Here is a 16,643-nt window from a genome sequence, read left to right as displayed (position 1 = left end):
ATAATTCACATTTTTTAAATTTATTTTATTATTTAACTGTGACCTACTTATACTTTTTTTAATGTCAAAACTACCTCACGTTCACGTCAACATCATTTACAATACTCACCACTGCACTATTATCATATATTATTTTTAGCCTGTACATATTAGTCATGCCTATCTTTTATTCTTTTAAAAATGTGTTTATAGTTTAATGTTTTATTATTATTATTATTATATTTATATTTATATTTTTGTTTTTATGTCTTATTCTAATGCCTTTTTACAAAGAGAGCACAGTTTACCAAAGACAAACTCCTTGTGTTCAAGCATACCTGGCCAATAAAGCTGATTCTGATTTAAGGGCTCACTGTTTTCATTAATCTTTTACTTTTTTCCACTTTTTAAAGTGTTCCCTGTTTAATTCATGCTTTATTTACAGGCATGAAGGATGAAACCATTAAGTTACACCCAACAGCATGCTAGCTTGGCTAAGCTAGTGCAAGACTGGAAACATGTCGAACTGTGTTAATGATCATTTTGTTGGTTTGTTGACAAGACTGACAAATGGTTTTACCAAAGGACATACAGCACGCAGAATGTATTAGCTGCAGTTATAAATTCTAGTTTGATTTTATTGGTATACTTTCTTAAATCAGAATGAAATCAAACATCAGATATCCTCAAAGTAAGAGTGGAACTTAATGGTGGGCGGGTCAACTTTGTGCTCAAACGGTAAGGTGAAGCTCTCTTCAGTCATCAGCTGCCATAACAGCATCATCTTGTGGCCTCCTTGTGTTACTGCCATCTAGCACTGTACTGTAACGTTCTCAGTTCTATTGAGTGTGTGCTTTTGTATCAGGTCCTGTCTGTGTAAAAGTCAGACTCAGCAAACCCAATCCTGTTCATCCATTAGCACTCTTTAACTACTGCTTGAGTGGTAAATACTTCAGTTTGACACAACTAAAAAAATGTAACCTGTCGGTGGAAAACTAATTTGTGGTATGTTAAAATCCAATAAGAAATTTTAACATACCATGTTAAACCTATTACCCGTACCTTAAGTTTCATACAGTACAAATGTACATTTACCATGTGCTGGGACTGTGTAATACTAAAGTATAAGTACCACTTTCAAAAACACCATACTTGTACCATAGTGATACCATGATACTTGTATTGCCCGACCCTAATGAAAAACATTATCCTCCAGAAGAAGATAAGATAAGATAAGATAAGATAAGATAAGATAAGATAAGATAAGATAAGATAAGATGAGATATTACTTTATTGATCCCCCGGGGGGGGGGGGAATTCAGTTGTTACAGCAACCCAGACATAAGTACAATCAAGAAGAAGTTTCAATAAGTAAAATAAAATAAAATAAAATAAAATGAAATGAAATGAAATGAAATGAAATAAAATAAGTAAAAATAAAAATAGATAAATAAAGCTAGAATACAGTTTAGATATATACAATGTTACAAATGGAATTTAGATTAAATAGCAGTAATTACAGGCAGTATTAAAAATGTTTCAGTAGTGACAGGTTGACATGGAGTGATTATGGTTGGTAATGACAGATTAAGCAATAGATAAAATAAATATGGGTATGTAATATGACCATGAGTTGTAGTTACAATAATAATGTAATATAATATAATATAATATAATATAACAAGCTAAAGTTTGTTAATGTTTACGTGGCTTGTGGAGAACTGAGGACTACCTAGTTACTGATTTATTGAGAACAAATTTAAAATAGTTATTATTAGATAGAGATTTCATATGTAACTTTTATGATTCCCAAGTCTCAGTAGGAGCCACTGGCCCTGAGGTATTCTGACAAAGTTGGACACCACTGGTTTAACCAGTTTAACAGGTTTCTCTCTGGTACTCCAGCAGGTGGCGCTGTTGACACATTATGTTCATTTAAAATAGGTTGCAGGAGGAGGAGGTGGAGGAGGAGGAGGAGGAAGAAGAGACACCCGTGTGCCCCGGAAGTTGCATTGAAGTTTAAACTGAAACTTAAGTCTAAATTAAACTTTTAGGGTGTTTCTCCCGTCTTCTTCTTTGTGAGGCTCTCTCCCTGCTGCTCTGCGCTGACACACGGACTCATGCTGTGACCTCAGAGAAAATACAGGTAGGTTTTCTGTTTCTTTTCAATGCACTCTCCAAAGTGATGTTGAACGAGTTCAACCAGGTCCATGGTCTCTGCTGTGTAGTATGTAAATGTGATGAAACCCAAGTTTAAGCCAAAGGGTTAACTATGTGGTCGTTCAGGGTGAGAACAAGACCTACGAGTTAGGCAGAAGCTCAGCCTTCACCGTGATAAAAGACCAACTTTATGCAATGTGAAGATTGGCAGTCGAGCTCTGAAAAACCTGTTTGGCTTCTACCTGAGATAGTAACTTGGACACTATCTGAAGTTATGATGCAGCTAAGCGTTTATTCAGGTCAAATGGAATGTTTGGGTTTCCTACACACAGGTGTCTTATATCACCGCAGGTAAGAGTCATTTTAGACTGCTTTTGCTCAGCTCAGTAATAAGACACAAAGTACTTGTATTATGGATTTGAAGTTGTAACTCTTTCTACTTAACATTGGTACTGTAATACACAAAGAACCAGCTTTCACATAAGAACTATAATGATTTCAATTGTTATTGAATTAAGCTACACAAAGAGTCCCATGTTACTATCAACGTTAGACGAGACTTAATAACATACAGGTATGTATGTATGCTTGCAGGTATGTTTTCATAGTAGGATCATTTTTCTGTCATGTATTATATGGGGCGCTGTTTATAAAGTTGTGCACACCCAAAATAACAGCAACATTTCTCTATTTAGCTCCAAAACGTCATAAAAACGTAGAGGGAATTTTTAAAAGTCATTTAGAGGAATACTTGTGATCTTCTTCACATTTAATTTTGTTGTGAAAAATATATTAGGATAAAATAATTGTTAAATCCAAATGCTAAATGTAAATCTAAATGCTAGAATTAAATCTAAATATTAAATCTACATGTTAAATATAAATCTAAATGTTAAATGTAAATCTAATTGTTCAATTTAAATCTAAATATTAAATCTAAATATTAAATCTAAATCTTAAATATAAATATTAAATCTAAATGTTAAATTTAAATCTAAATGTTGAATTTAAATCTAAATGCTAAATATAAATATAAATGTTAAATATAAATATAAATGTTAAATCTAAATGTTAAATGTTGCTTTGCGATCCTAAATATTTAGCTGATATGCAGATTCACACTCCCGCCTCACAGAAATACCAAAATAAAGCTTCATAAAGTGATACAGACCTATTTTATACAGTCTATGATACAGACTTAGCAATAGCAACTTAGCTTGTCCGTACCATAGACTGAGTCAGTCATGTGTCTGAGCTTTGAGAAATCTCTTAATGGCCTCCAAAACTGTCCATCCAGCACATAGACTGTAAATATAATGTACAGCGTTGCTCTGCCTCTTCCTGTTGTATGGTTCTGAAGCCAAAAAATCCCTCTCCTGGGTGCCGCCATTGTGCAGCCAGAGCCTGTGAAGCCACTGTGATAAGCTCCGCCCTACAGCGTAATGTCACAAGACGCTGTGTGTCCTCTGAAGTTTCACTCTACAGCGGCTGTGAATCAAAGGAAACCCAGAAGTAAAACCCCATTTTTTAAACTCTAATAACTAACGAAAAAGAAACTTTTCAGGAAAAAGAGGCCTTGAACATAAAACAGTCAAATAATAACTACATATAACCACAGCATACGGATGGGAGAAACAGTCGTACGACATGTATTTATTTTTTAAAGTTTGACTGCTCCCCCATTCAAATGAATGGGGGAGACAGATTTTTTGACCTATACTGCAGCCAGCCACCAGGGGGCAGACACACTGCTGAAAGCCTCACCACCAGCCAACAGAACTTCTCCCTTGATCCAGCATTTTTACAGCGGGCAGTCCGGCTATAACCTGTAGGAGTCATACTGACAGACTATGATTGGGATATCTGACTCGCTTTATGAAGCTTTTATTTTGTTACTAACAGTGCCCAATACAAATTCACACTGCCGCCCGGCTGAAGTAACAAAATAAAAGCTTCATAAAGCGAGTCAGATATCCCAATCATAGTCTGTCAGTATGACTCCAGTGGGTTATAGCCGGACTGCCCGCTGTAAAAATGCTGGATAGGCAATTTTGGAGGCTATAAAGAGATTTCTCAACGCTCAGAGACAGAACTGACCCAGTCTATGGTAGAGACAAGCTAAGTTGCTATTGCTAAGTCTGTATCGCTCTGCATATCACCTAAATATTTAGGATCGCAGAGCAACATTTAACATTTAGATTTAACAATTAACATTTAGATTTATATTTAACATTTAGATTTAGATTTAACATTTAGATTTATAATCAACATTTCGATTTATATTTAGCATTTAGATTTAAATTTAACATTTAGATTTAGATTTAACATTTAGATTTAGATTTAACATTTAGATTTAATATTTAGATTAACATTTACATTTAACATTTAGATTTATATTTAACATTTAGATTCATATTTAATATTTAGATTTAGATTTAACATTTACATTTATAATTAACATTTAAATTAAATATTTAGATTAACTTTTACATTTAACATTTAGATTAATAGTTAACATTTAGATTTAGATTTAACATTTGGATTTAACTATGATTTTAACTTAATTTATTTTTCACAACATAATTCAATTTGCAGACGATCACAAATATTCCTCTAAATGTAATTTAAAAAAGTGACTTTTAAAAATTCACTCTACATTTTTATGACGTTTTGGAGCTAAATGTGGAGAAATGTTGCTATTATTTTGGGTGTGCACAACTTTACAAACAGCGTCCCATAGTTTTAACTCACAAAAAATACTTTTTTAAATTGCCACCAGTTATCAATACTTTGATTTATAGAATTTGAATTGATAGTAATTTTCTATTAATACTGATTACTTTTCAAGCAAAAGTAAATCAAATATATATGGAAAGACTCCAGCAGCCAAATGTGTGTAGGTTCGTTTGCTGGACAGTCGAGGGCACATCCACTTCCTGAGGGGGCGTGGTCAGAGGGAAAACAGAGTGTTCTGAGGAGGGCTGAAGAAGAGGGCTTTTCAGGCATGCCAAAATCTGATTTCAAAGTGTTTTTTTGAGCATAAACTTTAAAGACATGTTTTGGGGACCTCTTAGACCGATATATATTGATGAAAAAAGCGTGATATGTCACCTTTTAAAACAAAAAACAGAACAGTAACAATCAACAAAAAAAAATGTACTAAAAGTGTGTTAATTTATACATCAAAATACTACAAATAATAACATTTATAAGCTTCAGGACTTGTGTTAATTCTCAGAATTTGGGATTGTGGAGGCAGCATTTTATAAATCAACCAGATGAACTTACTTTTTAAGTTTAGAGGTTTTGACTGTTGGCCTGATGAAACTAACAGCTTTCAAACATCCAGTGTGGTCCTGATAAAAAATCTAAAGGCTGTTTTTCTTCTTTTATGACAATTTACTAAGTTAATAATTAGAAGTCAAAAGTAAGGAATCCTTTTGAATGAGTTCACTTGGTTCACCAATCACACTGTGCAGTCTATGATGCATTGTGAACATTTCATTGATGGTGAACTGAAGGAGGAGTCACTGCTTAAAAATGTGGTTTCATGCTGAACCATGCGGGAGAGTCCCTTCCTGGAGGCGTTTGATTGACGGGCTGTTAGTCCTGTTTCAAAAATGTGGGCTTGTTTCATCTTGTTCCAATTAAGTGTTTCAACCTTTAGCCCAGTATGTTTGGGTTTTCAGGTATCTCATGGCTCAGACACGCCATGTTTATTTGCACATTGTTCAATACATTTTTGATAGGGATCCAGTTTTGGTGGAAACTGCTCTCCACAAATGTGACAGAGATCTTTCAAACAGTAAAACAAGGTTTTTGTTTGTTTTCTCTTCCATAGTAAAATGTTCCTGCATATCCTGGGACTGGTGCCCCTCTGGTTCATCTATCGCTGGTACAAGGAGAGAAAAAGAGTGAAAAACGTAGAAGATAAATATGTCTACATCACTGGCTGTGACTCTGGCTTTGGTAATCTCCTCGCCAAGCACCTGGAAAAGCTGGGCTTTAGTGTGATCGCAGGCTGTTACACTGAAAAAGGTGAGGATGAGCTGAAGAAGACGGCCTCAGACAGACTGACGACCGTCTCCCTGGATGTCACCGACTCTCAAAGCGTTGCCAAGGTAGCAGCTTTCATCACGACTCTGGTCGGACAAAAATGTAAGTGGGTTTGGTTACTTCACTTTCTTTAAATCTTTAAAGTGCTCAGTCTGTTTTCCTCTTTATGTGATATGTAATATTACCTGCAGTCAATAGATTGAATATACTCATCTCTTACTGACTTCATGTTTGAAACTGGGTCATGATAACTATTCTTGTCTTGACTTGTTTGCCTTCCTGATGGCGGCTGGAAAAAAAAAAAAGAATACAGCTGTCAAGTCTGACTAGCGCATGAAGTTATAATTAGAAGCTAGTTTGTTCTGCCTTACATAAAAGCTGGAGAAAAAAAAGGAAATAGTTTCTGAAGCTTTGCCAAGGTAACAAAATCCACCACATGCAGTCTCCCCAGTTAGGGTTCAACTGAAGAAAAGCTACAGAACAGCACAGAGTGATATCAAACATCTCAAAACATCATTCAAATAACATAAAAATACAAGTAACATTTGCATCTTTAAAACTTAAACAACAAGCTTAAACCTCCTGTTATGTTTGTTTCTTTGGAACAGCCAATAATGTTCCTGGGTCAATTTGAACTGGAGCATATTCAATTATCCAAAAGTGTCACAACCCCAAAAAAAACCAATACAATTTTAAATCAAATTTTTAACTCGATTACTAACCATTTAAATCAAGATTTATTCCATTGGTGTTCTTTATTTCTAACAGATCATGGTTCAATGAGGATAACTCACTCATTTTTCATTTAAATTAATGTTAAAACTTTTTTTAATGTACAATGAAAGTCAAAAATATAAATACAATAGTTTTAAATGACATAGATTTTTGTTTATTTTATTTTAAATTTTGATTTTTTTTTTTAATTATGAAGTGATGTTGATAAATTAACACCACATCTCTACTGTCACATGCTGCCCAGATTTTTATGCTGCATTTAGTTGGTTTGGAAGGTATATATTGCCTAAAATAGACTTTTAAAAGGGTCAATTTGACCCGCAACATAACAGGAGGGTTAATAAAACAGTCATTCAGACCAACACAAAGCATGATGGGAAACTAATTATGAGGGGTCGTCAGTTGCCCATTAAAAATATATAATGCACAGTTAAAATAATTACTGCACTGTTAAAAATGAATAATACACAGTAGAAATGAATACTGAAATGTTAAAAATGAATAATACACAGTAGAAATTAATACTGCACTGTTAAAAATGAACAATACACAGTAGAAATGAGTACTGCACTGTTAAAAAATTTGTATTGAAGGGGCTTTTTTTTTAACTATTCGTACAATTAATAGTACTGATTTACAATGAAAAAGCAACAACATGCTTATCTCCATGGGTTTATATAGTTGCACTCTTGTTTCTGCAGACCTGTGGGCTGTCGTGAACAACGCTGGAGTCGGTGTGCCTTCTGGTCCCAATGACTGGCTCACCATAGATGATCACAAGCCCATGTTAGCCGTCAATCTTGTTGGCGTAATCGACGTAACACTGAGCGTCCTGCCTCTCATTAAGAAGGCCAGAGGCAGAGTGGTGAATGTGGCCAGTGTGTTTGGGCGGATCAGCACATTTGGTGGATCGTACTGCGTGTCCAAGTACGGAGTGGAGGCCTTCTCGGACAGCCTGCGGTGAGAGGAAATGTCACTTTTCGTCAATGCATTTTGATTTTCATGAGTGTTGTATTTGACTTAAAAATAATCCCCTGTTGTTCATTCAGTTTGAACATGGCACATTTTGGAGTAAAGGTATGCTGCATCGAGCCGGGCTTCTTCAAGACAAGTTTGACTGAGGCAGACATGCTTAAAAACAACATATCAAGACTTTGGGAACAAATACCTCAAGATGTGAAGGACGACTATGGAGCCCCCTTCTTGAAGACATGTGAGTTTCTGCACCTGTTTTTCAGAAATAATGATACATTTATTTTGCTTGATTTGTTTGCTTTTGTTCAAGATATCATTGAAAAACATACCAGTCAAAATATCCATTTGGCTTACTGCGCCACTTCTTCATGACTCTTCTCCTGCGCCTAATAACATTTGAGGCTCTGTGGGGAGTTTTTAACTGATGGTGTCTCCTTTATACTGATGCTCTTCCAACCTACATAGTAAAATGAAGATCTTAGTAGCAACATTGGTCATTCAGACTTTATCAATCAATCAGACTTTATTTATAAAGCACTTTTCATACAATGATATTGTAACACAAAGTGCTGTACAAAAAAAAAAAAAAAAAAAGACCCCCCCCACCCTAATCCCAACCCAGCCCGACCCCAAAACCCACCCACAATCCTAAAGTGAAGAACACAACATAAGCAGCAATAATACTAAAAACAATGAAAATAAAATAAATAAATACAAATACAAAATAAGTTGCTGAACGAACTGAGGAAATGTTCGTATGATATCTTAATGAGAAAACACTGGAGGTAAAATAAGATGTTAAAACTCAACACAAAAAATGAAAATCACCAAAATAAAATACATTTCTAAAATAATAAAAAACTAAAATGTTAAACAATTAAAAGAAAATAAGATGCTATACTTAAAAAATAAATAAAGTAGAATAAAAAGTGACTAAAATTTGAACTAAATGATGAATAAATAAATAAATAAATAAATAAATGAAGCTGTTATCTGTCATCTCTTTAATCTGAATTTTCGTGCCTGTGTTCAGGTTTTTTTGCGAAAGGAGTGTGGTCGATATTTCACCAGTAAGTGGAAGCAAATGTATTCCCTATTGTCAAGGTTCAAGGTTCAAGGTTCACTTTATTGTCATTCAGTCACATTTAAAAACATGAAGGAACGAAACACATTACTCAGGTCCAGCAGCATACAGAATAGATAACAAGCTAAAAGTAGACTCTATAAGTAAAGAAATATATACATAACCTTAAGCCTGCAGTAAGTAAATATAAAAACTTAGTTTTAAACCAGCAACAAAGTGCAGTAATGTGTGCATGCAGTCACAGTGGTAAAGTGCAGAGATAAGACCTAGGTCAGAGAGTTCACAAGTCTCACAGCTTCTGGAAAGAAGCTACACCTTAGCCTTGTTGTTCTGGCTTTTAGGCTGCGCAGCCTTCTGCCTGAGGGGAGGGGGGTGAACAGTCTGTGTGCTGGATGGGTAGGGTCCTCCATGATGGGGTTGTAAAGTGATTAATCAGAATCAAGTATGTAATACAGCTGGGTGATAGTATGAAGGTACATGTAATAATTTTGTGTAGCTTTAAATCAATGATGGAGTATCAAATGCATGCAGTCTAATTGCCAGAAAAACACTATTAATTGTGCCCAAAGGGGGTCACCAGAATCAACACAATATGAAACCTCCTTACAGAGCCTTCAATCCAGCATCTTAACTTTTATCATTCTGTATCAATTTCATCAGTCTATTTATCAGTTATCACACAGTTGTGGGCAATGCTTCAGATATTGTATCATGTGTGAGTTACCTTGCAATTCTCACCTTTGTTTGTTCACACTTATGTCACCAGGATAATTAAATTAGTTTCAGGGCTGCTTCACAGTGCCAAAAATAAACCAGACAAACAAAGTTAACACGTTCTGTGAGTCACTCTCTCCAGCATTATTTACTAGACTCTTTAATAATGCTTCTCACACCAGTCCTGTGATGAACTTCATTGATGTTTATTTGTTCCTTCTGAGTGTTGTCTGTCCTCAGATTAGAGCTCTGAGTCTGGTCTGTTCATACCCTGACTCTCTAAATCAGGGAACTTTTTTAATCCACAGACTTTTAAGACCAAAGGTCATATTAAGATGATTAAAGACTTCTATTTCAGGAATATTAAATATTCTGCTTTTATTGAAAGGACAGCTGAAAAAAAGACCAGAAATGATGTAAGGGGAGAGTGGGTGAGGAAATGCAAGAAGGGGCAAAGGGCTGAGTTCGAACCTGAGGCTGCTGTGTCAGGACACACCGTACATTGGACACACTTTTACCCACTCAGCGAAAAATTCTGTTTTCCAATAAACTTCATTATTTCATTCTTATGAAATTCTGTCATGTTGATATTCATCCTTATCATATTTCAACTATTGATGGATTGATACCTTTATTTCAAACTTTTAAATAACACAAAAGTAGAAAATAACTCAACAAGAAAACTAATAATTATGTGAAAAGTACACGTAAGCAACATCGACAGACATATTGAACACAAAGCAAACAGCACATGATAGAAAAGGGGTCACCTAAAGTGAACACTCGTTATCTAGTTTTCAACAACTGTAACACAAATAACCGCTCATAACATCTTCAACATACAACGTTCATTATATGTCTGTCCTAAAACACTGCTTACCTGGATAATAAGTAATAGGGTCTTTTGGGACTGAATTATGGAATTCAGAGATAATCGACATGATTTTCTGGGACTTAATTTAGTTAGATAAATGCTCTACTCTTTAGTTATTAAATTATAAACATTGACATCGAACAAAGCACTTATCTGCTGGTTCAGCTCATCTGCTTTCATTCAATATTTAGTAGTACTGTACAAAGTAAACTATGCCTGTATTCTACCCATAATTAGCACCAACATATTCATCTCTTTATGAGAAACTTCAAAGAAAATCTTAGAAGTTTAAATTAGAAGTTATCATGACTTTTAAACTCAATATGTGTGTATGAATTTCTTCTCTTTCAGCCCTTGATATGTGTGAACTGAGGATGAAACAGCTAGCAGATGGGAACCTGATGAAGGTGGTCCGTTCTATGGAGCACGCCGTCTCTGCCGTTCACCCTCGCGTTCGCTACACTGTGGGATGGGACGCAAAGTTAATCTGGCTGCCTCTGTCCTACATGCCCTCCTGGCTCTGTGATCGTTTAATGATTATGACTAGTCCCAGACCAAAAATATCTGTACTGTAGTTTCTATGTAGTCTAATAAATATTTAGCCCCAAAGGTCAAACAGTTGACAGCTGCATATTGTTACTAAAGTATTAAATAAATCAAATGTTCTGTATAATAAAGCGTTTCTGAGTCTTTATTGTGCCTTTGAATTATTCCAGCAGACATAATTGTAATGCTTTCACTATTAATTGAACTATCTAACATTAGGCGCCTAGTTTAACACAAACACTGATAAAGACCTTTACTCCTTAGGATCACTTGCCAGTGTTTCCTCTACCATTATACTGGGGGGGCCCCAACAGCAGAACCCACCCCCCTTGGAAGTTCAGCTAATTTTATTTTCTATATAGCGCCAGATCACAGCAGAAGTAATTCAGGGTTACCTCTCTTATAGATCAGGTCTTAAACTTGTTCTTTTATTAAACAGACTAAATATCCCCATGTTATTCATCTTATTTACATCCAGTGGTGCCGTATAGGGGGCAAAAATTAGGATGATTATAAGGGCCCATGACTGACAGGGGCCCCGAAAATAATTAAAAAAAAATCACAATTGATATTTTATTCAGAATAAGGTAATTTAAAAAACCGTCCTGTTGTCTTCATAAAATGTATATCAGAGATCTCTACTTTATTTAAATTCATATTAATCCACACAGAGTGCACTAAAGGTAGGTAAAATGTCTGGAAAGACAAAGTCTGGGTCCCAGAAAAGGAGGGAAAGGAAGGAGAGAGAGGAGAGAGAGTAAAGGGCGACAGTATGTCACCCAGTTTTTCTCCAGGAAAGGTTGGTATAGTCTTTGAGTGGTTAAAATCCACCTGTAGCTAGTTTGATGTCCACAATGAAATGAACTACGTTGTAGCTACTTATACTAAATGGTTTTCCCCGCCCTCCCTACCAGACTCAGCAGCTGATATGTCAGCAGGTGAACTGTCTCCCCACAACTCCCCCCAACCCAGTGAACAAGAAGGTGAGCAACGTAGCATGTAAATTAGCATTATTGAAGGGGGTCTGTGGGAATCTCTTTTTTCTCTCTCTATCTGTACTATTACAAAGGCCTATAAAAACAAAGCTATAGCTAAGCTACATAGGCTACAGCCTATAGTCTGTTTTGGATGCTGGGCAGGTTGAAGCATTGAGTGATTTAGTCTGTTTTAATGTCACAGAGATTACTCAAATAATACCTTCAAATCAGATATTTTGATGCTGACTGAATTTTGGGAGGTACCCCGAGGGGCAATTTGTTTAAGTAGCTTTCACCTCTTAATAATTGTAATTAATAAACTTGATCCGATAAACTTGAACACAATAAAGTATCAAATCTAGCATTGCTGATACAGAACAGCATTATAGATCCATTATTCTGCATGATTCAGTGCTGCTCTTTTCTGTTGTGCATTCATTTTTAAAGACTGTTGTAACTTTGATTTTGATGTTATTATAAATGGTATACTACCAGACATATATGGGGCCCAATGTGATATTTTTTCATGGGGCCCAAAATCCCTCAGGGTTCCCACGTGTCCTGGAAAACCTGGAAAACCTGGAAAACAGTTGACCCGTTTTCCAGTACTGGAAAACACCTGGAAAATGGGAGAAAAAGTAAAATGTCCTGGAAAATTATTCCAACATGGCTGCGTTTGACCTGACCCTATTAACAAAACACATCCCCATTCATTGAAAGTTGAGTGCACGCTGTGCTGGAAAAGACAGCGACACTGCGCAACTTTTTTCACGTCTTTTCTCCTTCACTTCATAATCATGCATTCACAGAAAACGGGGGTATATTGTTTATGTTTTATGGTACATGAACCTTGTAGAGTGCTCTATTGATTCAAAGAGTCTTATATTTAAGTTATAGTGTAACCAGTGGAGTCGGGCAGAGAGCTTGGGGGTCTGTGCCTCACAACTTTCTCTGCAGGCTGAGAGCTCAATTACTGTACTCTAGCTCAGTTGTTCTGAGACCTGGGACCCCTGGGGGTCCGCGAACCATAGCGTGGGGGTCCGTGAAATAATTTGAATAAATTTCTAATAAATTATAAAATTGTGCTGTGTCATTAAAAACAGCATATACACCATTGTTATGATACCATTTGGTGGCTCTAAGGGATATGTGAGTCTTGTTACTGTTAATTTTCTGAAAGTGTTTAAGATCAGTTACTTGAAAAGTATAAATGCTGTCATGTTGAGTCCACAAGGAATGAAATGACCCTCTGTTTTAAAGTATAGGGTTAGGATTAGGGTTAGGGTCATGATTAAGGTTAGGATTAGGGTTGTGATTAGGGTTAGGGTTAGGGTTAGGATTAGGGTTAGGGTTAGGATTATGGTTGTGATTAGGGTTAGGGTTAGGTTTAGGATTAGGGTTAGGATTAGGGTTAGGGTTAGGGTTAGGATTAGGGTTAAGGTTTGGGTTAGGATTAGGGTTAGGGTTAGGATTATGGTTGTGATTAGGGTTAGGGTTAGGATTAGGACTAGGGTTAAGGTTTGGGTTAGGATTAGGGTTAGGGTTAGAACCAGAACTAAACTTAACCAAACAGAACTAAACTCATGCAAACAGAACCAGAACCAAACTCAAGCAAACAGAAGCAGAACCAAACTCAAGGGAACCCAACCAGAACTGAACCAGACCTGAATCAGAACCGAACCCGAACCGAACCAGAACCGAACCAGAACCGAACTGAACAAGAACCGTACCAGAACCAAACAAGACTAGAACCGTTCCCGAACCGTACCAGAATCGCATCAGAACCGAACCAGAAACAAACGAGAACTGTACCAGAACCGTGTCAGAACAGAACCAGAACCAGAACAGAACAGAACTAGAACCGTATCAGAACCGAACCGAACCAGAACCGAACTCAAGCAAACAGAACCAGAACCAAACTCAAGCAAACAGAACCAGAACCAAACTCAAGCAAACAGAACCAGAACCAAACTGGAGCGAACATTATTAATGTCCTCAGGTTGGCATTGAGAAAAATCAGATGCCTCAGCTTGGATGGGCTGATCCGATTTCTCCTCTCAGTGAGTATTTGCCCGGTCTTCAAGAAGACTCTCTCTGAAGGAACAGATATAGCCAGGATACACAGGCTCCCCTCCATCACCTGTATCCTATATCCTCACATGTGATTAGCCGCATGGCCGCCATGCTGACCAATCAAAACAAAGTTCTGCTGTGAACAGAGCTGGGGCTGAGCTCTGAGAGAGCTAAGCAGCGAAAGGAAAAAACTGGGAGCCGGCTCTCTCTTGATGCGAGCCGGCTCTTCTGATTCACTATAAAGCATCGGCTCTCAGAGCCGCAGCTTTTGATCATGACATATCACTAATGTTCTTAATCTGTGTTACAATTATGAGGGGGCCATGGACAATTTTCTCACCTGGCTCCAAAAAGTTTGAGAACCCCTGCTCTACCTAGTAGGAGTGCAAACTCCCGATAGTGAAAACAAACAGAACAAAAAGAGTGACACAGCTGCACAGAAACTCCACGTTGTAGACATCGCTGATCATAATAGACATCGCCACGCAGGAAGACAGATTAAATTTTTTTAAATCTCTGAGAGATCTTCAAGTACAGAGTGCGTCTTTACACCGGTGAGATTTTTTCAGAGTTTACGGTAACTCAAATACAAAAACCTGACATTTGCTTTGTTTTATATCGACCACTTAGCAGGATGAATATCATGATGAAGCAGATATATTTTGAGTTTGAGTTGAGTTGAGAAACATTTATGGCCATTTTTGTCATTCAGTTCTATTTAGGTAATTAAAGCCCTGATACTCTGATCATTATTACTATTTAATTATTTCAGTAAGGCAGCTTCCTGATTCCTTTGCAGGCTCTTTTGTTTTTTTCTTAGCTCATTTTATATTTTTTGAGAAAAGAGAACGCTGAGATGTTGCCCATCATTGTTACTTGGTTGCACTAATAAAGTGAAGTGCTGTACATCTGTGGTTGCATTATTCTATTATCAATTTGCCATAATTTTTAAGTATGTAAGAGATGATTTCATTGATAGCCATAGACTACATGTCTTTCAATGTAGAATTCCACTGAGAGGAACATATTAGACTATTTAGGAACTAAATTAGGAACTAAATTTAGACTGTCATACCAGCTTGATCATCAATGAAAATGTCCTGGAAATGTCCTGGAAAATGATCTCTGGAAAAGAGTGGGAACCCTGCCTATACTGCAGCCAGCCACCAGGGGGCAGACACACTGCTGAAAGCTTCACCACCAGGGGAGGATCCGCCTCCCTTGGTTTGGATCAACTCCTTGACACCAGAGAGTGCCGTGAGGTGACTCTAGACCTAAACCGCCTGTCACTGCAGGTGCATTCAGGGACCGTCGTAAAAGTGCAATGCAGACCTGTACTTTGCGTTCATGGCATTTTTATTTGAATCAAGAGAATTTAGATATAGTGTTCACATGAAGAATGTTTTCTTTTGACTTTTTTGCAGGCTAGATTATTTAACTTAAGATATTACAAAAATAAAAGTGTTAAAAGAGTGAAATGTTGACGATTCTAATACTTTGTATTAAAAGTAGGCTATGCTGGACCAGCATGTGAATAGTTTGGTATGTTCTTCTTTTTATCACTCAAACTCAGACCTTTTGTGTCCACAGCTGAGCTGGAAATGATTATACATGATTTTGTGTCATCTCGCATGGATTATTGTAATTCTCTCTTTACAGGTCTTAGCAATGCATCCTTGAACCGCCTACAAGTGGTCCAAAATGCTGCTGCTAAACTATTGACCAAATCATCTGGAGATCTCATGTTACACGGATCCTCATTTCTTTGCACCGGCTTCCAGTTAAATGTAGGATCCAGTTTCAAATTCTTGTTGTTGTGTACAGAGTGCTCAATGGACAGGCACCAGTCTACATTAGGGAACTGCTGAAGCCTTATAACTCCAGCAGGACTCTGAGGTCCTCTGATCAGGATTTATTGGTTGTGCCTCGTACCAACCTGTTGTTGTGGACTCTGTTGACATGTTTAAAAAGCAGTTGAAGACCTATCTGTTTAGACCTATCTGTTTAGACTTGCCTTTGTTTAATCTGTCTGTTTTTATGTCATGTTTTTGTATGTACTTGCAATCGCTGTTTTGCCTTTTAATGTTTTTCTATTGTTGTTGTAAAGCACCTTGTGACCTCTGTTCCTGAGAGGTGCTCTATGAATAAATGTTACTTACTTACTTACTTTGTAAAACCCTGATACCGATATCTGATCGACTAGGCCTACATAGATAGATAGAGGCAAAGTCTGTCTGCCTCGGTAAACAGTGTTCAGGTTGTTTTTTTTTCCTTTAAAGTGGACCTAAGGTAAAGTGATCATTATCAGAAACCATATAATCTCATCTTGATCTGTTACACAATCCCCACACTGGTAAAACATCCAGCCCTGCTGTCATACACAACATGGACCTTGACTCCGTACACAGACACACTGACATATAATGACATAATAACATAACTTGAGCGGCAGCTTCTTGTGTTGTTGCAG

General features: G+C 36.8%; 1 protein-coding gene across 2 annotated transcripts; it reads left to right on the top strand.

Annotated features, from left to right (window-relative positions):
- The first annotated feature begins 1,936 nt into the window (after positions 1 to 1,936).
- dhrs9 (dehydrogenase/reductase (SDR family) member 9) lies at positions 1,937 to 11,254 on the top strand. 2 transcript variants are annotated; one of them, XM_034694515.1, is made up of 5 exons: positions 1,937 to 2,125; positions 5,981 to 6,297; positions 7,632 to 7,890; positions 7,980 to 8,143; positions 10,929 to 11,254. In XM_034694515.1, exons 2-5 carry the CDS (start codon positions 5,985 to 5,987, stop codon positions 11,150 to 11,152), a joined length of 960 nt encoding a protein of 319 aa, XP_034550406.1. In that variant the 5' UTR covers positions 1,937 to 2,125; positions 5,981 to 5,984; the 3' UTR covers positions 11,153 to 11,254. The 2 variants fall into 2 exon arrangements, with proteins under 2 accessions (XP_034550406.1, XP_034550405.1); XM_034694514.1 differs by lacking the exon at positions 1,937 to 2,125 and adding an exon at positions 2,212 to 2,490.
- The last annotated feature ends 5,389 nt before the right edge of the window (positions 11,255 to 16,643 follow it).

This window comes from Notolabrus celidotus, chromosome 10 (genome assembly GCF_009762535.1).
Source record: "Notolabrus celidotus isolate fNotCel1 chromosome 10, fNotCel1.pri, whole genome shotgun sequence".
Classification (NCBI taxonomy): Eukaryota; Metazoa; Chordata; class Actinopteri; order Labriformes; family Labridae; genus Notolabrus; species Notolabrus celidotus.
Note: the sequence above shows the minus strand (reverse complement) of the source record. Positions and strands in the feature narration are given on the sequence as shown.

Coding starts and splice junctions, on each gene's coding strand:
- dhrs9 (XM_034694514.1), top strand. CDS start 2,330: ATGCAATGTGAAGATTGGCAGTCGAGCTCTGAAAAACCTGTTTGGCTT. Junction 6,298..7,631: donor GACTCTGGTCGGACAAAAAT/GTAAGTGGGTTT, acceptor TTGTTTCTGCAG/ACCTGTGGGCTGTCGTGAAC. Junction 7,891..7,979: donor GCCTTCTCGGACAGCCTGCG/GTGAGAGGAAAT, acceptor TTGTTCATTCAG/TTTGAACATGGCACATTTTG.